This window comes from Ptychodera flava, chromosome 21 (genome assembly GCF_041260155.1).
Source record: "Ptychodera flava strain L36383 chromosome 21, AS_Pfla_20210202, whole genome shotgun sequence".
In the NCBI taxonomy this organism is placed as follows: domain Eukaryota; kingdom Metazoa; phylum Hemichordata; class Enteropneusta; family Ptychoderidae; genus Ptychodera; species Ptychodera flava.
In genome coordinates this window covers 28,203,083-28,226,754 of record NC_091948.1, presented here as the reverse complement: position 1 = coordinate 28,226,754, position 23,672 = coordinate 28,203,083, and the positions used below count along the sequence as shown (strand labels likewise).

The 23,672-nt window shown below is 38.7% G+C and overlaps 2 protein-coding genes across 4 annotated transcripts in view; one reads left to right on the top strand and one right to left on the bottom strand.

Annotated features, from left to right (window-relative positions):
• Positions 1-12,623, bottom strand: part of LOC139121923 (DNA polymerase iota-like) — a 22,136-nt gene extending 9,513 nt beyond the window's left edge. The window contains exons 1-6 of one of the 2 annotated variants that reach the window (XM_070687246.1): positions 12,482-12,623; positions 8,045-8,256; positions 5,658-5,777; positions 3,585-3,749; positions 1,455-1,634; positions 424-666 (exon numbers count right to left, since the gene is read on the bottom strand). In XM_070687246.1, the coding sequence (XP_070543347.1) occupies positions 424-666; positions 1,455-1,634; positions 3,585-3,749; positions 5,658-5,777; positions 8,045-8,231 (895 nt within the window). In that variant the 5' untranslated portion in view covers positions 8,232-8,256; positions 12,482-12,623. The remainder of the gene's footprint in view (positions 1-423; positions 667-1,454; positions 1,635-3,584; positions 3,750-5,657; positions 5,778-8,044; positions 8,257-12,481) is intronic. The other variant, XM_070687247.1, reaches the window with a different exon arrangement.
• Positions 12,560-23,672, top strand: part of LOC139121922 (zinc finger protein 493-like) — a 27,711-nt gene continuing 16,598 nt past the window's right edge. The window contains exons 1-2 of one of the 2 annotated variants that reach the window (XM_070687244.1): positions 12,560-12,697; positions 13,157-13,261. The gene's annotated coding sequence lies outside the window, so the exon portion shown is untranslated. Of the gene's footprint in view, positions 12,698-13,156; positions 13,262-23,441; positions 23,525-23,672 lie in introns of those variants that run through there. The other variant, XM_070687245.1, reaches the window with a different exon arrangement.

The window sequence follows — 23,672 nt, the reverse complement described above, 5'->3', positions numbered from 1 at the left end:
CAAAAATATGCGACAACAGTAGATAACACAGTGCTGTATAAGACAAAACCATAAACAAAATAATTGACACCAACATTGCATTCAGAACTGTACACATGTCACTGTTATATTACACTGTCAAAACTGTGCATTGCTGCACTAAAAGTCAAATAGCAGAACTGTTGCTATACAAAAATACTAAAGCAACACTGCTGTGCATTTATCTCTGCGTGCATTCCTGTATTGTTTTCATGTTTTTTCCGCGTTCTTGTTGATTGAAGAATAAAATACAATTTGAGAGTAAAAAACCCACGTCACCGCATCATATTTGAAATATGTCTAGGATGAGAAACAAACTTTTTATTTTTCTTGGCCTTATCTAAATTAATATTTCAGGAAAAGTAATGCCATCATTGACGGTTTAAAATGTTTGACTTAGCACACCTGGAATGAGACGAATCTTGGAAAGACTCAGTAACAAATGATCAGCTTGATGTGGTAGCAGCAAAGTCTGATCATTTGGTTTATTGGCACCAGCAACTAGCTTTGCAAGTACTTTGTTATGCGCTACACCGGCACAGCATGTCAGTCCAATATCTTGATAGACAGCTTGCCGAATATCAGATGCTATGTGTGTACCTATGGTAAGACGCTCAATGCAACCACAGTCACATGGTGATTGCATTCCTGTTAATCAAAGACAAAAAAGGTATCATCAGCACAGTTGGAATGGACAATCATGTGAAAGTATCATGAAAAGCTGCCAGCTGAATTTAAAATTAGTAACAAAATTGATTCACTTATTGTAGGTACTTTGAAAAATTTATCCATCCTTTAGTAAATATTTACAATGTGAGCTCTATCAATACTTTTAGCTCTATGATGTTTGCACTGTGTTCAATATAAGTTTATTTACATGTCTATCCCTACACAATTATATGACACTCCCTGCAAGCAAATGGTTTAGCCCTAAATGTATGCCATTTTGTCAAGATTTGAGCAGTTGATATTGATGAGCAGTTTGATGACAATATCATTAATAATGTGAAACTTCAGTCAATATCATCTTATTATCGCAAATTCTTGAGCATATATGATCATATATATAGTCAAAAAAAGTTTGTGAACCGAATTGGAAAGGGGGCTGGGTACAAGTCAGATCAAGAATGACATTTCCAGAAAAGCCTTCTATAATAACACTGAACAGCATTGCAGTAATGACAAAGTAAAGTTGCGTTTAGTTGTCACATGGTACGTTTTGCTTGAGAAAAGTCACAGACATTACCTTTAGCAGATTTACTGCCTATAATCTATGACTGGCAGAATTGTATAGTGCACATGGCCAGGCACTGCAACATTTAGTATAATTGGTCCTTTGTGTTGACACACTATCACCTTGCTGACCTCAAACTGACCTGTCCTTGACATTCCCCTACTTCAGAAGCTCCATGTCTCTAACAAACTGTCCTACTGACCTGAAGTTAGTTGGTTTTCTCCATACACATGTCCAACCACTTCAAATGCTTCATCTGAATTCTTTGTCAGGAGTTTCCTATCCACAATGTCGGTGATATCTAGAAAGTTCTCATCAAATCCGAGTCTCTCTACCAATGGCGTATACTGCTGCAGAAGTTCTGTGACGAGAGATGACTGCACTGTATTATTGATAAACATCAATTACAGGGATGCTCAACGGAAAGTAGACGATGAGATTAAATGATACCTTACTCAATTACTAATTTACATCAGACACTTTATTTCTAAAACTACACTAGTACCTCACAATATTGCTTGCGAGCGGCAAGTTCTCAAAGACAAGAATAACAAATACCAGACCTAAATGATTCCTTAACATAACAGTCGCTTGCCTGCTTCTCTGCCGACATGAGTGCCTTATCTCTTTCCACTGGTTTATTGCCGTAATCTTATACCACGATACTAATTACACAGCGACAAAAAGACAACTGTAGTTCTTGCTGAAGAAGTATAAAAAGTATTTCTCGCGGGGAATCTAGCTCTGCCATAGCGGTGACGGTCTGTGACATTAGCAGTGACACGTGTTTTGTCAATTTGGTACAACTTTTGATGATAAAATCTTTACTAAGAGGCCTTTAGGTTACCAAAATAAACACCATTGACGCGATTGTCGATGGCACCTAAACCTTGTAAGAGTGAATAGTATTTTTTATTTAGGACTTGTAAGAGTGAATAGTATTTTTTATTTAGGAGGGCGATCTCAAATATATTCGTGAATGCATCTTCCAAAAGTGAAGTATATACGAAAGTGAAAGCAACAAATTTGTTCGAACTGGGTATTGTCAGTACTCCCTAACTAGCTTATATACAGTGCAGCTTACGCAGTACAAATTAGTCACATGTAAAAACAACTTGCGTGCATGCCTGGCTAGCCTTTCAAAAAGTTTATTTTCTAGCTACGTATGTTGCAAAATTGGTTTTGATCATTTTGAGTGAAACAGCTTCTGAACCCTTGACTTGAATGCTAGGCGCTCTCTGATCTTTGACCCAATCGGATCAGCATAATTTATAGATCTTTTTCGTCAGACACATTAGCAGAGCGTATTGTGATTTTGCAACAAAGTGTTTAGATTGATACTTTTAATAGTTTGACGTTCAGAGGTCGTGAACTTGTTACAAAGTGTGTCCACTGTTACAGTATAGTAGTCATTTTGAAAAAAAAATCAATTTGTTTGAACTCGTGACGACTGCTCAGTACTCAACATCGCGTCCGCGTCGGCCGGTCTACCCCGGCGATGACGTTCATTTCAGCAAGGACTACAGTTGTCTTTTTGTCGCTGTGTAATTAGTATGGTGGTATAAAATTACGGCAATAAACCAGTGGAAAGAGATAAGGCACTCATGTCGGCAGAGAAGCAGGCAAGCGACTGTTATGTTAAGGAATCATTTAGGTCTGGTATTTGTTATTCTTGTCTTTGAGAACTTGCCGCTCGCAAGCAATATTGTGAGGTACTAGTGTAGTTTTAGAAATAAAGTGTCTGATGTAAATTAGTAATTGAGTAAGGTATCATTTAATCTCATCGTCTACTTTCCGTTGAGCATCCCTGTAAATAGAAACAAATACAAAATCAACAGATATATCTATCAAAAACTTTTTTCTGTAATTGAAGCATTGCAATCTAATAATTTTCACTGTGATACGAAAGTGACTAATGAGATGAGTTATTGATCGGCTATTTGACACCGCATCGCACTCAAAAAGTCAAATCACAGTAAATCATTAATGAAGCTGCATTAATGATAGAATTAGCAATACATGTGTTTCTTATTCTCGCAGTTGAACTATTACAAAAGTGGTAAATATTGCTATCAAAGTATCGTAAGTGACAAGCCATTCTGAAAGAGTGCTATACAATGTCCATAAACTCAAAGCAGAACCAAAACATACATTTACTCATTAACATCACATTCAAATTTTGTAATACTTGCAATCTAAAACAGTAAAGCAATTAGCATAATTATGTACATGATATTTTTGAAACAAATCATGTACTTTTCTCAAAACTGTTCTCACTACACCACAAGTAGCAGCAAAACTGAAAGTGGTGTGTATGAAGTGACACACCCACCTGTCAGTTTATAAGAGACTTCCCTGTAGTGTGTAAGGTCTTCACCTTTCACAATTACAAGCTGTGGACATTTTTCAAGAGCATCTTTGATTCCCATGAGTTTTGTGACGCCATATTTTCTGGCAACATAGTTACATGTGACGAGCAGATACTTCTGTTGGATACCTGAAAATCAATAAAATTTGATCTGTAGAGTAAATACATGAGCAATGTGTCAAGAGAAGGTACATTTTTAAAGCTACAAAGGAAGACATTTTCTAGATACATTTCATGGCCACAAGAGAAGTTCAATGAAAAGAATCTTATTTGCTCTATAACGCTACTTCCTATTAGATGTCTGAATAAGAAAATCAAATCAAAATCAATCTTTACTATGTACCAGAAAATATTGTAAGACAGCTGTAGCAATTGCAAGAAAAACAGGGCACATACATAACAAATCTAAAATTCTAAAAAAACAATTTTCACCAAAAAAAGTAAAAAAACATACTCAAAAACAAGATGTTGCAAATTTCTAACTTAAAAAAACTGTGTCAATAATGTCTTGGTATTCAAGTTTGATCAGATTTAAAGTACAAACATTGAATTAGATTACCACAAATGATATTATGAGCTAAACATAATGCCTTAGACCACCAAATACCTGTTTGTAGCTTTTAAAGACGCTGATAAATGCAAAACTATCATACTGGTAGGTCAAGAGGTCAACAACTTTGGAACAACTTTGGGTTATTTATACTCAGCCATGTTGCCTTGTCCAAAATTAGACATGCACATATTTAATGAGGTACTTGACTGTGAAAGAATAAGAAGGAAGTCTGCATGCACAATACACATTGGGATAAGAAAACCCATTTTACATGTTATGTAAAATTTTGAACATATATATTGTTACTAACAAAGTCATGCAAATACTGGCCTTCCTATAGTTGCCTGGACAATTTCTCTTCAACATTAAGGTGGGTACAGATACCGCATATGTTGAGAGTTTGAATCTGATAGAAAATTCACCCAACGAGGTGCCTTGACATTAACCCTTTGAGTGCCAAAGTTGATTTTTGTCGCACTTATGAATTTCATATAGACAATTTTTTTTTCAATTTGAAACTATTTTTGGTTCAGACTTTCCCTAATTTTGGTCAAAAACTGTTGCAAATAAAATGTTATGTTCATTTGGTCAAAATTTATCAAAAAAAATCTGGAAAAAAAATTCATCAAAATTGGAAAACATATGCATAACAATTTTGGTGGGAAAAACTGCAGTACTCAAAGGGTTAGTAAAGCCAAAAATGTAATAGTTAAAAAGGGGCACTTCATCCTACTGAATACCAAGGCCCATATTTATAGATACTTGTATTGGTAACAGCAGGTCAAAGGTCATCCAAATTTTAGGACGATTTTGGGTTGGTTACTGAACTACCGTATGTTATCCAATGACTAACCCTGTGCCTGAAAATTAACATGGGCATGAACTGAAACAGCTCAAGTTGTGTGAGCATTTCAAAAATGTATGTATAGAAAATCATGGATGAAAATAGGTTGAAAGTCACCAAAATATATATATCTTAATGTCAAATCATACTGATCCATGCTGCCCTACAGCACTTGTTTACAAAAATTACAACAATACCGAAAGCGGTACAAAATTGGTAACTTTATCATAAATATACATCGACACAGATACACGTACATATACATGTGCATACAGTGTTTAAAAACATGCTGTTTTGTATAAATGGGTATATACACAAATATGCTGATTACTGACATACATGTAATGATAAATGCTGATGAATTCTAAATGCTATATACCGGTACCTGGTATATGTACTCATACATACATAAACAGAAGCAAATTGTATTACAATGTAAGAAAAATTGTGCATATAACAACCTCCAGAGGATCTACCAAATCTACAAGGCTTACAAAGCAACTATCAAAACAACTGGATAATTATCTTTAGTAAGAGGGTAGGTTGGCAGATTTTATTCGGCAAAACAAACCCTGATCTATTGGAAGCTCCACTTTCATCTGAAGTAGACATGTAATTTTGTACAGCTTGAGTGCCTTACCTAGAGGTTTATCTTTCAGACTTGGATTCCTCAACATCTCCACTTGAGCATAGAAACAATCAACATCGATATGTACTATAGTACGTCTGTGGTCGGACTTGGTGACCAAGATGTCTCTCTCTGAAATACACACAAAATTACTTTAGTTAGATCGAGCCTGTGTTACATTGTCAAGATAACAAAGTTAATTTTCTTGGAATATGTGTCTATGAACATATCAAATACACACAGGCAACAGATCTGCTAAACAAACTGTACAATGGCTTACTATTTTAATCAAGCATGCTAAGTTCATTGTCAAAACAAAACAACTTCCATTAATCAAAAGAAAAGTTTTATTTCAGATAATAACAAGGACATTGTTTTTTTCTGAAACAAATGTGATAGAACCTTTCTTTATTATCCTCAATCCAAATGGTCCTGACTGCATGAGCTTCAATATACAAGAACATGCTTGATATGACCTTGTGAGTAGAATATAGGATCTAATTAATTAGTATAGGATGTAATTAATTAGTTGATTTTCATATGTCAGCTCTTCAAATATAACATACTGAGCAACTGATACCGTATGACTGCAGGTAAATGTACAGACACTTGCCAATTTGGCAAATATCCACTGAAGTAACATAGCAAAATATACTGTCACATGAATCCAAATATCAAATTACAAACATATCTTTGATCATGTGATGAAGGTGGTTTAAATTACCAGTATTCTGGACCAAAATTTAAAATGCACTTTATTAAATCTACACCCCTTCAGTGTTTCATCCAGGATGGCATCAACAGGGGGGATTTTCCCCCTTTACCAGAAAAGTTAGGGGGGATTTCACCAGTTCATATGTTCTACTTGTATCTCTACCATGTGACTCGTACTATTTCATGGGGGGCTGGTCCCCACTTGACAAATTACTAGGGGGTGCCAGCATGTCAACAGAGGGGGAATCCCCCCGTCGCCCTCTCTAGATGAAACACTGCCCCTTCAGAACCATATTGTTACAATATTTATCTTTTGACTGTGGTTGAAATTGCTGTTATCAGAAATGTTGATGGACACACTTGACTTTTCAGTGTAGGGAATACAGAGGCTCTAGGTAATTTAGTAGACATACAATTGGAAAATTTTGAATATCAAAACATGTGCTGATAGAAAGACACTGCAGCATGTAAAATCTTCCTGATCCTTGAAGCACTGGGATAAATACAGGTCTCAAACAGGATATACCAATTCCCACTCTGTTTACACAGTAGTCTCGCTAAACATTCTATCAGTTGAGTAGCTGGAACAAGCTGATTCATTCAGATTCCGTACACAAGGCTTTCTATGCAAGAAGTGACATACCCATCATCATAATGTAGACCCTATTCTCCGCTTTTGACCTTCATCCACACTCCTGCCTAGCCTCGTAATCCATTTTCAGAGCCATAGAATGCAAACAGCTCATTTGAAAGTGAATGGTCTCCAGTAGAGACGATGATGTCAATGGCGTCTCTTTGAAAGTTAATCAGTCACTCTCATGATAGGCAAATGATTAAATGGGTGTGGCTCATTAACTAGCCAGAGAACATAAGCCATTATATGGCATAATGAATATTAATGAGCAACACCCATTTAATCACAGACCAATCATGAGAGGAACATTTTGACTGATTGACTTTCAAAGGGATGCCAGTGACATCATCGTCTCCACTGGAGACCATTCACTTTCAAATGAGCTGTTTTGCATTCTACAGCGCTAAAAGTGGATCTCGGGGCTAGGTGGAGTGTGAAGAGCCAAAAGCGGAGAATAGGGTCTAGGCTATACCACTATCATTGCATTTGATGATGCCTTGGATTATGTAATAACACAAGCAACAGTATTATTTCAAGGATATTCATGATCTACTACATTTTATCGGAAATGTTATCAACAGTGATAATTACTGATATAGGCCACAGGCTCAAACACAACTTGTGACAACCTTTCCTACATCACATGATGTATTGGTTTTAATCTGTCAGTTTACACAATACCTGGGAAAATCAGAACTGATTCCAAAGACAGCAATTCATTCACTCTGAGCCAACAGACCTGAGTGTGTTGGCCATTGATGGTAAAGAACCATCTCAATTCTGATAGTTTCTACATGGAAACAGACAGATTAATATAAATAGAACATGACAGACATGGCCCTACTAGTACTACATCACCAGATGCTGTATGGCTAGGGTAAGATGATTGTAGCATTGTTGACACATCTGTTTTGTTTGTCCTGTTGTCCTGTCAGGCACACCGCCTAACCTGAGGCCATTCATCTTTATAATGTCATGAGCATTCTTGGGCCACTTAGTCTGGTAGCTGTATGACTTGTGTCACTAATTCTAAAGTTTCTATAAAACTTACCATTTTTAAAATCTATAATCCTTTGTTTCTTGTTTGGAGATCTTATCTCTTTGCAAGATGATGCAAAAGCTGACTTGGCCACCAGTGAGTTAGATGATTGCTCTTCCCAATCATCATCTTCAGACTCATCACCACAAAGACCATCGTCATTATTCTCACCACACCAACCTGTTTTGTTGGTATTCATCTTCAGTCAGATCATTGATGAGCATCTAAAAAGGAACAGATAAAGAGAACTATTAATCAGAAATGATAGTACAATTGCTCAAATACTTGCTGCTTTGTAAAATATGATTGTGTTCATAACTTGGGTTCAATGGACGATGCAACAATCAGTGCTTTTCATTCTGGAATATAGCAATCTGAACAAAAGATAGAATACAGAATTGCCAATCTGTACTTTAAGCATGCATTCCTGGGGACAGTATAAACAATTTGCAGATTGCTATGTCAGGTGATTCAATAGGTGTATTCACACTTTTCAGAACATCTGACATCACTCTTTAGGGAAGATAATGACCCCTAAAGCTCTGACTGATTTGACTGTGTTTATGTCGTAAGTGAACAAGTTTTGCATCAACTGTAGTCTCTTTAATTGCAAAAGAACACATGAAAGACATGACTGGATATTACTATGATTAACATTATAATGCAATTGAGTATTTATAAATATGGATTCAGGCAATGCTCATTATTATGAAAGATTTGAGAAACTTGCAAGTAAAAAGTTATTCTCTTTGGGTACTTCTTATATTTTTAATTGTTTTTGTATTTTTGATGAGTCAGAGTGTCTATCAGTTTCTTGGACTGTATTGACTGAGAGGTTGAAACACACAGTTGCCACCAAGCCTGAAGATGGAAGTCAAGCATCATATGAAGTCTGGTATCCAACCTGTTACAAGATCTTGAGCAATCAGATATAATATTGGTATTCAAACTGATACCTATTTGAATAATTGTATGTTTGGAATCTACAAGAAATAGTCTCTTGTGAGTCAATGCCCTGTACAGGAAACTGAAAATCTTGTAGTGCAGCAAAAGAAGGGTTTACTAATCCTTGACATTCACTGAAACATTTTAAATTCAGGGTTTGTTTTACAAGAGCATTTACTTTTCCTGACACTCATGCACAAAAATAATAAGATAAAAAGAAAATTTGCAACATGAACAGACATATGCAGATACCTCACCAATCAGCTCTAAATAGTGGTTTACATATGTACTCTATGTTAGCTAGTGATAATGGTTTCTATGACAACCATACCAGAACCAGACAATGTGTCTCTTAAATACACAAAAACTGGCAAACACAGTGCTGCATTCTATTATACCAGAACCTCTTTTGACGATTGACTCACATCAGTAATTTGAATCTGTTACAAAATGAATGTCTTGGAAATAGGTCATGAAGGACCAAAGATAGTGAACCTATAACTACATATAAGGATTTCAGCCCAAAAGATGCCTAAGGATTTTCAAGTATAGTCAGCAAAACGGAAAATCTTGAAAGGGTCACATAGAGGGCAGGAGAGACCTTGATTATTGTTACATCGGAAAACTGTATAATATGGATAAGTCTGTGACTGCATGACTATATAAACATCCAAGGTATGTTCAGCTGATAATTAATTTCTCCTCATCTGTTTATTGAGAATACAAATTATAATGCCTTGACTTGAATTAAACCTGCACCCTCCACAAAGACTGCTGATATAATCCTACATCTGTCAACTTTCGTTGAAACAAAACTTGCTGCAGAGAATCAGAGTTATCATTATAGAACATGTGCCAACTTATAGTCACAGTGTTGTTCATTCTAACTTTTGAAAATCAAAATCAAAATTTAACAGAAAGTTCATGCATGTGCAACCTTGCATTATAAGACCTCCCACTGTTGAATGACCATGTCACATTGACCAAGGATTCCTGATCTGAGATATGCAATTATGTAATTACTATAGTCACACTTATTTCATGTGATGTGTATGGTACAGTGCATGTGCATCTGTAGACACATACTACCAGTATGTGTCAGGCAGAGTTAATTCTAGGACGCGCCATTGCGCAATTTGCGCAAAAAATCTCGAATGGCCCTCATTTCTACCTTTGATGCGCCACCAAGGGCGCAACATTTTATGAATGGGTCGGTCGATCACGCTGAGTTCACTTAGTTCATACATTTACGTAGCTCCCCGAAGGTCATTACCTCAGTCATAGTGTGCCATGTTAAACGATTCAGTTACCCTTCGACCTTTGCACACTACGGCATATATGGTGGTGCATAGGAATTAGCTGGGTAAAAAGGACTGATGTAGGGGCAATGGTGTAGCCAGATCAGAACCAATGATCGTAAATTTGCTAATACATACAAGTTATGTATAAAAGTTGATGTATCAATCACTTTATGTAGGTCGTACGGGTTACACTCTCGTGTTGTATCAGTGTGATAATTGTCGACCAGTGCAAATCGGGGGCCACTCGGAGAAATCCTACCGGTGTGCTAAGCTTTGATCATGATCCGTTTCCAGTCAAAATCACAGTCCGTAGTAATTTGTGCAGTTGTTTAAGTCCAACATCAATAATTCATCACATAAGTTACGTAAACAATTGAATCAAACCAAACGGTTAGTTTGCTGCTGCCATTGTTGGGCCTGTTGCGTATATGGAGCACAACTTAGCTGTAGGCTTCGTTGGTTACAGATGGCCCGATCTCTAGTATTCTCCTTTTCTTGACTGGTATTTTCAGCAGAAAATTCAAGGGTTTTACATGTGTGATCATGACGGCCCCCAATTTTATAAAATGGCCCCCTTGGGACAGGAGTAGGGCCCAAAGTGGCCCTTGTTTTTACGTCCTAGAATGAACACTGGTCAGGCTGTAAGATTTTCATTAACTTCGCAGTCTATTGTTCTCGTACATATAAGCTTGAATGATAAAACAGAAGGGCTAAAACCGGAGTGCTAAAACCATGCTATTTATACTTGTACTCTTTCCCTCTCATTTCCTGTGAGTGAAAGTTTCACCAAAGCTTTAGAGACTAATAGGGATGAAAGGTAACCTTATATGTATGTATGGAGTGATCAACTTTGGTGGTTATCTCTCTACAGAGGCAGGGCATCGCCAGAGCCAAACACTTCTAAGGTACAGTGAAAGGTTGATGTCCTTGCAAGTCTCATGTTGGCTTCTCCCAAACCCACTGTTATTAATGGTGATTAATTCATGAACCTTATACTTACAGGAAATTGGGATGAAGAGGTTAATCATATTTATAGGCTATCAATATGTTTCTTTAACATCCTTCCCTCCACAAATTTTTGTATTTATGATTGACCCCCCCCATATGATATGTGACCTGTCCCTGAACACTAGTGAGGTGCATTTTAGCAGTCTGTCGGGAGGTACAGTACTGTGATTTGAGTTTGCATTAGTCATGGACTTCTCCAAAGATGAATCAATTTAAGTGCATTCTAAATGCTTGCTCATGCAGGTGTCAAAACTCCCGAACCGGTCCACTGGAATCATATAATTTATGACGCCATACAGATAATAATAATGCCAGGGGGTAATGTGTTTACTCATATTTTGTTCAACCCAGAATTGACATAACTGTATAACATCCATTGAGACATTTGGTATGTTCTGTTTCAGAGGATCTCAGAGAGATTTTTTATGTTGTCGGAATTCTCTGTTACATAATAAACAAAGGTAGCCACTGAGTGATGACTAAAGATTAGTGGACCCGCCCTTGATTGTGAACTAAAAGGCATTTCCTTAGGGAGCTCTGATGGGGAGTGATGGTATGAGTGTACTCCCTAGGTTACGATAAACAACTCAAACAAATATCTCTGTGTCCACTAATCTTCAGTCTTCCCACTTCGGAGACAAGTTGAAGACCCAAAGTATCAAGGTTCCGTTTTCGCATCACTTTCGGATAGGCTGACACTTCTATTGTAACTACTAATCTATAGCTACTCAGAACTAACAATGATTGATGACCGTGCGCACGCGCTCAGGGAAAGCCGTGCGGTCAATGGTCATGGTCCTGTGGTGGAACCTGAGCTGAGGCTATCTGCTGGAACGGCTCCCTCTTATTGAACAAAAACCGAGAGAAATATGCATCCTTTCTCGCGCTTCGAAACTGTGCGGTCAGTTCCTTGCAAATGTGGTTAACTGTACGTCGACACTAAAACAAGCCAACTCTGAAATTGTTGGTCGCGCGTTCGATGATGATTAATGATCAGATAAGAAGTCATGGCCACAGTTGGGTTACAAGACCCTGCGTAGCGTCGGGAGCGTGAGTACGAGACCTCCAGAGGCGTACGCAACTGTGGACAAGCCTGGCATCAAAATCTTAATGTATCAAGTTAAGTTGAGTACCTAAACAAAACAGTCTACATAATAGCTAGGATTCTCAGATAGCTTACTGTCACGATACTTACGCCGACGCCAAGTTGCAGAGAGAGGAGGACATGCCTTCCGACTTCAGCTGTCAGCCATGTTTATGAGCATGACATCATAACAAGAATCACATGACCAGATCCCTTCTCCAAGCTTCAGAGGGACTACAAAAGCGTGAGGTTGGGATCCTCTGCATTTGCTTGGCTTCTACTGCTGTGATACGTCGACGGCGACCGCATTTCGGGTGGAAACTTAAGGTTAATACCTTCTTTTGTCATTTAATGATTGTGTTAATTCTGTAATGGAATCTTAAAGGTGCCCAATCGAGGAAACGAATGTGCTCCATGCTCGTGGGAGATACGAGATCTGAGGAGAAGCTGCATATGCATGTGCCATTTGCATCTTCCGTGAACGTGCCAGCTTAAAAAGCTTTTTGTGACGTATTTTACGTGTAAAACCGGAATGTTTGCATTATAGTTTGCAAAGCATTTAAATTGGCAACTTTAGCTGTGACAAATACGCTTGATCTGACACGGAGAGAGCCCATGTTCGAGATTGAATGTGCTATATGAAGGGCTTCAAGACTGGTCAAGGCTCCATGTCTCTCTATAGCACATGCGAAAGCGTGGCTGCATGCGCAGCCGCCATGTATATTGTGCGGGACAGCCTAATGAATATTGATAAACTGATCCCACATCAATCTTTTGTACCGTCAGGTATCCAATAATCGGTAAACCTTTTGAAACTTTTTTGGAGAAGAAGTTTAGGATTACATTCCGTTCCGTCCAGGGTACACGACCCAGAGCATATCGTTGATCCAGGTGAGTTATGGAATTTTGAAAATTCTGTGCGAGTCGGGGTGTTAAACAGATCATGTGCTGTGTGCTACCTCATGGTTCAGAGGGCTTGCAAGCTCCCTTGGGCACATGCTCCCATATTCCAACCCATCATTGCCAGCATAATTATTCTTGGTGATTCTGTTTGCATGAAAAAATCACTTTTTTATTTATTTGCTTTGTTTTAACCATGGGACAGATTTCTTATCAACCTTAGCAGTTGCCATATGAAATGTCCTTGAAGTTTGTCCAACTGTATGCGATTATGTAAACACTATGAATTATGAGGCCTTCCTAAGGTTCATTCAACCACGAAGCTATAAAGAGAAGAGGAAACAACAGTTTTTAATCTGTTGAAGTTAAAGGCAGAGCAGCCCCTTTAACCCTTTCACCACCATGGTTTGTCCCAAATCCATTGTTTTCTATGGTAAAGTTGGACCTGTATACAGGGAACTGGGGGTGAAAGGGTTAAAAGGGAGCGAAGCTATGGCGGCGTTCATTGTGTAAGTGGACATCAAACAGGCAACACGCGGGCACACGCTCCAGAAAATGCCACTTAATTTATAGTTTTTTCCGGCCGCAAAAACACAGACTGCCAAGCGGTCAGCGCGAAGCTGCTTTCGATTGAACTCTATGGTTATATTCCAATTCTAACGCGACTAGAAGACGATTTTTTAGGAAATTTGAGCGTTTGTGGTGGGGAATCAATGACCAACGGCGATTTGAACCGACCGTCAATCAAACGCTTGTATAAACTCTGTTTGCAGGATTAGCAAAAGGTGACGAAAGGTTAAGATCAGTTTGTGAAATTAATGTTATAGAAATCAGAGGAGAACTCCACTAATGCGAAAAACTGGGATTGAAAATTGCCGCTTTAATCTGCAAATTTAATATGACAAAATCAGTCGATTCCACTCTGCACACAATCTTGATTTGGTGCCTAATATTTACTTGGGTTTAGTGTTGAACCGTTTGTTTTCAGAAGTAATATTTAGCCCCTGATCCAAATTAAGTGAAGGTTTTGCAACTCTCTGTGCATAGCCTTATAAACACAAACTGAGAGATTACGGCCGGCATCCGCGCCCCATGAACAATCACACATCCCGGGACTGAACTATTTTTTTTCCCAAGTTAAAGTTTAATTTCAGTTATGAGAGACTGGCAATGTCCATAGGACAAACGATGGTCATCGATATCACACATGAATTACTCGGTTTGTTTTTTATAAGTGGAGAGGTCACCGCTGTAGTGACGTTCTGCAGAGAGCCTTGAACAACAGTTTTATGCCAGCAAAACAGCATCTCCGGGTAGTCATGTCGGCTGAAGCTAGAAAAAAGGCGATATTTCAGTGAATTTTAAGCGGATTTCTGGTCATGGTGAGTCCCTAATAACCAAGTTGTCGATGAGTGTTGGCAATTTGTAATTTGGATGGAAACTTTTCGAAATATCGCCGAACAAAGTTGCGACAAGAGTGCTGTTGGGCGTAATGTGGACGCTATTCTACGTATTTTCCCATCTAGCCAGAGAACTTGTGCCATTATATGGCATAATGAATATTAATTAGCAACACCTATTTAATCATAGGCCAATCATGAGAGCAACATTTTGAGTAATTGACTTTGAAAAGGACGTATGCGAGTGACATCACAATCTCTGTTGGCGACCATTCACATGAAAATGAGCGTTTTTACCATGGTAGCTTGATCACTGCTCTCAAGACTAGACAGAGTATGGTCGGAGGCACAGAGGCCAAAGTGAAGAAATAGGGTCTAGGCTAGCAGATGCACAGCCCGTCTTGTCTGAAGCTGAAGGTTGCAGGGTCATGAGACTGGAAACAAAACAGACATGTATAAGGTCCATATATATAATATAATGGACGCACATTGGATTCTATGATTATCCTACTCCAAAATCATTCATACTTCTTCATTAATTTCTTTATATTTCAAAGAAAAATCGCAACTTTCAGTGGTATTATTGAAATTGCTATTCAAATTGCAGAACTCTTCTGTAAATCGTAGTGAAAATTCTGTGAAGTTCACGTCTTTTGTAATGTATGTCGTGATTATCATGAGTTGTGTGAAATGCCAGGAACAACAATGCTACAACTATAATGTACTGGTAGGCGTAGCATTGTTGTTCCTGGCATTTCACACAACTCATGATAATCATGGCATACATTATAGTTGTTTAAGAAGTTTAACATGTTTCTTGTTCTTTTTGTAAAACTGCTTCCCATTATCGTAGAGAAAATTCTGTGAAGTTCACGTCTTTTATAATGTATGCCATGATTATCATGAGTTGTGTGAAATGCCAGGAACAACAATGCTACAACTATAATGTACTGGTAGGCGTAGCATTGTTGCTACGCCTACCAGTACATTATAGTTGTTTAGGAAGTTTAACATGTTTCCTCCCCTGAAGTTAAATTTGTTCTTTTTGTAAAACTGCTTCCCATTATCATATAGCGGTTAAGTTTAGTGACCATCCAAAAAAGATACCATCTTGAAACCACTATGTAGACTTGCAGCAATATATCTTCATGCATTATCCTCAAATTGGATTATAGATGTCACAATCTATGAGTCTCTTTTAGCTCCATGATTCAACAGTGAGCAACAGAGAACAATGAATGTATGTTGAGGGTCACAGGGCTCAAAATGGATTGGCTTGCCAACATGTGCACTGTGCATGTCAAGGTTTCTACCAATCTACGTATTACCTTCTCAGTGTAAACCGTAGAAAAAGACTTTTTCTAGGGTTTGTTTTCTCAGTATCTGTGCACTGAACTGGTGTAAAAGTTTTAAAAAAATATAATTTCCAAGTCCCCCATCGTCCAATGCAGTCTTGGTCCTCCTTTTTTGGATTCATGGAGTACTATAGACCATGTGACTGTAGCGTGTTATTAATCTGAGGCATTCAATCCTATGGCCTTCAGAGAATCAAGTTTCACCAGAGTACATCATCTGTGATGGCATGCAGCTATGTATGTAGCCACCTCCTGTGAGTTTGCTAGACTGACCCACTATTCACATAGCTTTTCTCTCAGCCGTATGCTGTAGTTAATTACTGACTGCCCAACAACTGGTGCAGCATGCAAAAACCCACAAGAGTTCCAAGCAGACTGGCCATCTGTTGACATAACACACTACGCGAGCAAATGATTGATAAATACCTGGGGCTTATGATGTGATTGCTTTTATCAAAAGAAACAATCTGAAATTGCGGCTGATAATTCTCAAAACTTGGTTTGAGTGGTTTTCTTGGCTTGACATGATTTTAGATGAGCATGGGTATCCCAGGGACGGGTATACAGAAACAGATCAGGAAACTAGACCTGACACAGACATAATATTCATACTGCAATGGTATACGGTACTGAGTTGCCATATTGATCGTTCTTGAAATAAAACTTCCGTAATCGGTATAATAAAGAAAAACAGTATATCATTCAACGGTTGTGAAAAACTTACAGAAAACTCTGCCTGCCCCTTTACAATGCATATTTGTAAGGCCTGACATCATTATAGATTATTTACAGCAATGCAAACCGTACAAGATACACAAGTCTGTGTGTTTCATGTTTATCCCTCCATGTATTGTATGTGACATCATTCCTTTAATTTACTTTGTTTTGACATTTATGCCCATTCCTTTAATTTATTTTGTTTTGATATATATGCCCACTGACTTGGGCAAGTCTGTGGGGTCTCCTTGGGTCTTCTTGACTGCCAGTCACGTTATTTTGATTTGAAATACAAAATTCAACTAAAAAATATGTTGCCCTTTTAAGTGACCAAGGGTAGAATGATTGGATATTTTCAGGTAAAAAAACGATAATGCTGAAAAAAAAAAAAATTAACATCCTCAGTGTTCACATTGGTCTGGCAATCTTATCAGCTCTAAGGTAATATGGACATTATGCAATGTGCAGCTGGATATCTCAAGGCCTGGGAACAGCAATGTAGGATGGTTTGTCAATATTGTAGAAAGTGAATGTACAAAAAATTTCGGCCTAAGTTTAAAACCATCCTCGATGACCAGCAGGTTTTAAGGATCAACACCGGTATAAACAAAAACTTATGGCATCAGTAATGGTAATCATTTCACAACTGGAGCTTAGAGGGACCACGTCATGGATAACTCTCCTTTGAGACAGCAATGGTTCTACTCCGGAATAAAAAGGACGCGATGCGTACGCCGGTCTACATACTCACTACGCCCAAATAATCACGTGATGCCGGTACAAACAAACCCACATGTGTACTAAACGCGTATGGAAATACACGTACGTCTGTGCGCGTTGCGCACATGGCTTTGTTTGTACCGTGGTCGATTTGAATTCCGGGTTTGGCCTATTTCTCTTCAATCACACTTAACCTCAAGTTAACCACAGTGAGGTGTAATCTCTCCATTGTAAACATGCCTTCTATGCATTGCCAAATTTTGTTTGGAGACGGAAAATTATGCAAAAAACCTGCATGCAAATATACTGCCAGCAGTACTGCTAAAAGTGTGGCATATTGCGACTTGTAGAGAATTTGAGGTATTGTCAATATCAAATAAATACACAAAAGAGATTTGATTTTAACCTTTTTGTTAGTGCAAGGCAATAATGGACAGCATTCATAAGCCTTTTCAATCATTTGTAGTGAGATTTTCTTTTAATTTTGTCCACCATCATGATATTATTAGTATTGCACAATTAATGAATAATTTTAATGTAAAAATTCAGAAGGAAACACGTCTGTGTTTGTTTTATTATGAACTTTTCTTTCAGAAGTTCATGGAAGTTGTACAATGTCACATAAACTTTCTCATACCTTGGTAAACACTTTCTGTGCACAAAAGTACATAACCTTGCTGTGACCTTCAGATAAGAATCTATTAAACCAAGTAAACTGGTCCACTGACATCACAGTGAATCAATTTCTTTGAGAAAATTACATTGCTCAAACCTAAAATGCAGATTATATCGTTCTTTGCTGACCAGTTTCCACTGTGTATGTATTTGCAAATTTGAAATTACAGTATTTGTACATTACCATTGTGATAGTATGTATATTGCCCTATGAAGGTGTCCTATGGGTAACAGATGAAAATGGTTTTGTTTGCACAGGCACTTCAAGGGTCCCACCCTTTCAGTAGAAGGTGGGGGGGGGGGGTGTCATAGTGGTATGTTTTCAAAGGATCCCAACTGTACCCTCTTATGCAACTGAATGTTACTTCTATAGGATACTAGCCTTTCCTATCAAAACAACTTTTGAAAGGAAGCTGCAGGGAAGTATGGGGACAGTAGTTTTTCCAAGTGAATATTGATCATGGCAAAATGTAAATAGGCTTCACAAGATAACACTTTGTATTTATGTGGTAAGTGTTGATTTAAAAACATAGCAAGAGAAGTCGTGAGAGAAAAGTGTGAATTCAGTCAGATATAGAAAAGATGTAGCCCTCTAAGTGTCAGATTCACTGTTTGTCCATGGCACTTATGAGCAGTAGTGAAAGAAAAACACATCAGCCAAAGTAATAGACAAGTATATTTGATAATGTGAAGTGATGTTTGTGTGGAAATGGTGTCAAGGTCAAAGTATGACTGTGTTCCAGTGTTGCTGAATTGTCTCTAAGCTCATATGCCATATTTGGGTACCAGGAGAAAATACCTACTTTAAATTTGGATGTTATGACTTCAATCAACTTGGTCTGTCTGAATGTATATATCATCTAAAAACCAAAGGAATTCAGGTTCATTTGTTCATTACCCCAGTAATCTGACAATGTACACATCTCTTGGCCTCCATGCTAGTAAAATATTTTCCATAGATCTAGGCATTTCTATGACGTTGATTTTTACCTCTTTAGGGTCTAGTTTCCCTAATGTTTATTCAGATCAGATTCATATTTATCTATACATATACTACATGTGACAGCTTTCTGAGTGCAAATGATAGGTATTAAAAATGTTATATAAGGGGCCTCACTAAGGAACTTAAATATTTTTGACCAGTGGTCCAGTTTTTCAAATATGTGTATCTGTGTGTATATGAATTAGGTCTTGCATTTGATGAAGGTGACAGCATGTGTTACAGGGCACAAAATTAATGGTAGCCCCATGTCCCGAGAAAATCCAAACTTATTTTCAGACTACCATTTCTAGAAATGGTTGTCTCATGGGACTACTGCCTGTTCATACATATCATAACATGAAAACATAACATACATCTACACAGGATTGACAACCTCTATTATACAGTATGCGTTAGATCTCAGAAATCTTACATACAAGCATTTCAGAACAATGGTTGCTGAAAAAATGCTGTAAACACACTCCAAGTTATCATGTTTTATGTCATGCTGATGTTTTCTGTGTAATAATATATTGTCTTATAGAGCAAAGGAAGACACAGACTGTAACAAGTCAAAATGACATATCATTATTTTTATACCATGTTGAAAACAATTCTCTGTGAGAGTACTGCATTACCACTCTCAATTTTCATGCCATTTGATTATTCTGCACTAGACTGGTCAACATGAGTTGACTTTGATATTATACAAAAAAGATAGGATGAATGATCATCTGTTATAGATCATTTACTTAGAATGCAAAAGTACAGCCCCAGGGTGTAAAAATGCTCAGCTGCGTATGTGAGTTTATCAGGAAACCTCATTATGAAATAGTCAGTCACAATTCCTTGAAGATTGCAAAGGAAACTGTATTCAGAAAGTTCCAATCCATGAGATGATACGCAGAGAAAAGTGGCTAGCTGCAATATGACACATTGACGGAGAGAATGATATGTTCTGTACAATATCTGCATATAGGGCTTCAGTATTTTCAAGTGATGTATTGGCTGTGTGAGATAACATATAGTCTCTGCATAAACAGGAACAGAACAATCCAAATCACAGAGCTGTTGAGAAGGAAGTATTATCAATCATAACTCAAATTCTTACCATCTGGTAACCACTGTTATGAACATGGACCAATCCTGATATATACATGCCCAACTTCATGTTTCGGATAGCTTGCTATTCTACTACATGTATGTTGCTAAGATTAGAAGGAAACCACTGTTGACAATGCGTACGCAGACTACCAGAATGTCAGTTTCTGAAAATTATTGTCCATTCAGACTACCAAATAAAAAGTTAATTTTAGCCCTGTGTTTGAAAAAAAATCTGTTACAGTAATAATTGGAGCTATTAACCCTTTTCCTAATGGGTTTGTATCACGCTTTACTGCAAAGTCAGTAGAAAATAGCCCCATAATAGGTGCCTGCAAAAGATTGCCTGCCAGCACCATTATCTTGCCAGGCATTTTGGCAGAAACCACCCATTTTCAGGGTAGTTTTAAACATCGTTATATATGTTAGACTTCGATAATTTTTATATGCTTGTATACAGGGGGAAGTGCTCAAGGGTTTCTGCAGAAAAAAATTGAGGTCACCGGCTTTGTTTGTCCCGGGGGATGCATCATTTTATTGCCGTTTCATGCTTACTTTTTCAGAAGTAAGTTCCTTCAGTATTGTGCCTGTCTGCCCCGCACAAACATCACCTCGCTCATTGGTTAGTCAGAGACCCAGGGGGTCATGCTAGGAGTGCAGCAACACCAGCAAATCTGTAAATCTGTCCAGTTTCCCCAAGATAGGGTCAATTATTTAGCTACCTACTTTTAAAGGTCTGGTGAAATGCCCATGTTGCAAAATCACAAAAATACAGTTGATGGTCTATAAAACAGTTGCATTCATTTCTTTTTTTCGTTTAGCGCGCGTGATTATGAATATGGCAAAAGAAAATGCAATGTGGGCGTGTCCCCCGAGCCTCTCCAGTCGACTTTTTTCGGCTTTCCGAAGTTTGCCCGACGTCGTATCTCATAACGGGAATTAAAGTATTTCACACCTCCGTAAGCTCCCCATGGGGGTAACTTCTAGGGTTTCCGCTTACATGATCAGGACAGTGTCCTCCTTCACTTTGGGAAGACGTTGTTCTTTTGGTGGCTGTGACAGCGGCAAGAACATGAACGGCTCAACTGTAAACTTTTTCAAGTTCCCGTCAAGTGTGGAGTGTTTGAACCATAATGTGCTTGTCTCGGCTGGTTCGTACGATCGGCCACGGTCCCTCGGCTGAGCCTGCCTCGCTACTCGCTACACAGAAGGTTGGGACCGCAATGCAAGTCAACTGCTGAACACCAACACTGAACGTTGTGACTGCCATTAAAATGCACTAGTCTACAACACGGAACGTCGTGACCGCAATGCAAATCGACAGTAAAAAACGTAAATGGGACCGTGATTAAAATGCACTACAACTACGACACGGAAGGTTGGAACCACGATGCAAATCAGCTGCATGTGAACAGCAACACTGAACGTTGAGACTACCATTAAAACGAACAACAACACGGAACGTAGAGATCATGATACAAATCATGGAGGTAGAGTCCTCCATGACACAAATCGACAGCAACACGGAACGCGTCGTTGGGACGGCAATTACTTAGGCTAAATTGAAGAACAACGGGGAATACCGGACCACGAGGAACGCCATGCAACTCGACCACAACATGGAATGTTTAAGACCGTGATTAAAATGCACAACACAGAACATCTAGACCGCAATCAGTGTAAATCAACTATAACACCGAACCTTGTTGCCTCGACTAAAATGCGTATGTCTGCTATGTATAGCAAAAGTTTCAATTCTCGCGAGCGAGCGTTCCTATGCCCGCTGTACACAGGACAAAATGACGTCAAATTTATCACAAGGGCTCGATTGCGTGTGTGTAAGTTTCAATTCTCGCGAGAGCCATTTATGCATGCTGTACACTAGACTAGATGACGTCAAATCTCTCGCGAGACTTGGCTCGATTGCAAATACGTACGACGCGACGGAAAGAACGCAATAATACGGAAGTAGACACAGTTTTTGCGAATCGCCGAGAGAGAAGCGCAGATTAAACAAAAGACTAAAAACCCCACGTTTTTTCTTTATTTACCATATTTTTTAAACAAAAATCAGTTTCGCCACTGTGGCGAATTAGGATCGATTTTTTTCGCCACTTCGGATTTCGATTCGCATTGGCGAACGTGGCGAATGGGCAGCGCGAAGCCTGTTTTGTTAGCGGATACCGGGCAGAGATAAGGCGGCGTTGGACCGCTATTCGATGTAAATGAACACACCTGTGACGTCACAGACGGCCAACCTTGACTCCCACTGAGGGCGTGACCTGAGTGTCGCAAAATGACCCCATGAAAGCCGCGCATAGAAATATCAAAAAAATTAACACTTGCGCGTACTTTTAGGTTGCAATTTTGTTGCGAGTGTAATAGTATTGACCTCCTGGAAGATATTCTGTCACACGACCGGGACCATTTCACCAGACCTTTAATGACTTGGCAGTTTAGCACAAAACCTATAGTATGTTTCTTCGGTAGTATTAACGACATGGCCTTGCCATTTAAGCAAAGCTTGTGCGTAGTTTAGCAAGTTCAATGCAGAGTTAGCGTAGGAGTGTTACCGTTCATTACCAGGTTAGTTATGCAGTCCTCGATCAGTTAGGTACAGGTTTGTACCGTCTTGGCTTAGGCTGCTGCTAACAAGTGATAACCAGTCACTACACCCAAGTTATCAGTCGCGCTTTTGCAATGCACAAGTACAATGTAATATGCTTCAATTGTTTTAGGTATCAACATCTCCCATGTCTGGCGGTAATTGTACAGCAACACAGGCACTTGCCACTACTCAAGTAAACTCATTCTGACAATGCAGATAGCTGAGAGGTAACCGTACTGGCTTCGTTGCATGGTCCAGATATGGCTGCACTAATGGCTGTTATTATCATGGACCTAATGCAATCGGTCCACCAGAAGGCACTGACATTCTCAGCTGTCACACGCATCATCTTTCCATACTGTTTATCACGCTAAGAACTTGCCTACTATGCGAATCGCCTTGCTGGTTTGCATAACAAAAGCAGTCCCTGCTCATTACCAGTGGAAACCCGTACCATTGACCTCATGTCCCTTCTAGAATTCTCTGTACGCTCAGGGAGGCATACATAGCAACCAAGTACTCAACAACCCGTTATGTTTGCCTGCAAACCACAGTCAATACTCCCAACAATGGAATAAAAATATCCGAAGCCATGTCGCTGAATGGCAAGGCCAAGGCGGTGAATGACGTTGCCTGCATGGTTTGAACTTGCAGAGCCCAAGCCCAGCTGAATACGTCTGACACCAATTTATAACGGTATTACCAAGTCATTTATATCTCTTCCATTGCAGGAACAAGTAAAGCCGTGCCATCAAAAATACAAAGTTTGCATTTTCCGTCGATCATGACCGAGTCAGTGATTTTCGTCTTGCACCATTGGCACAATCAGCCAAGTCGTTCATAG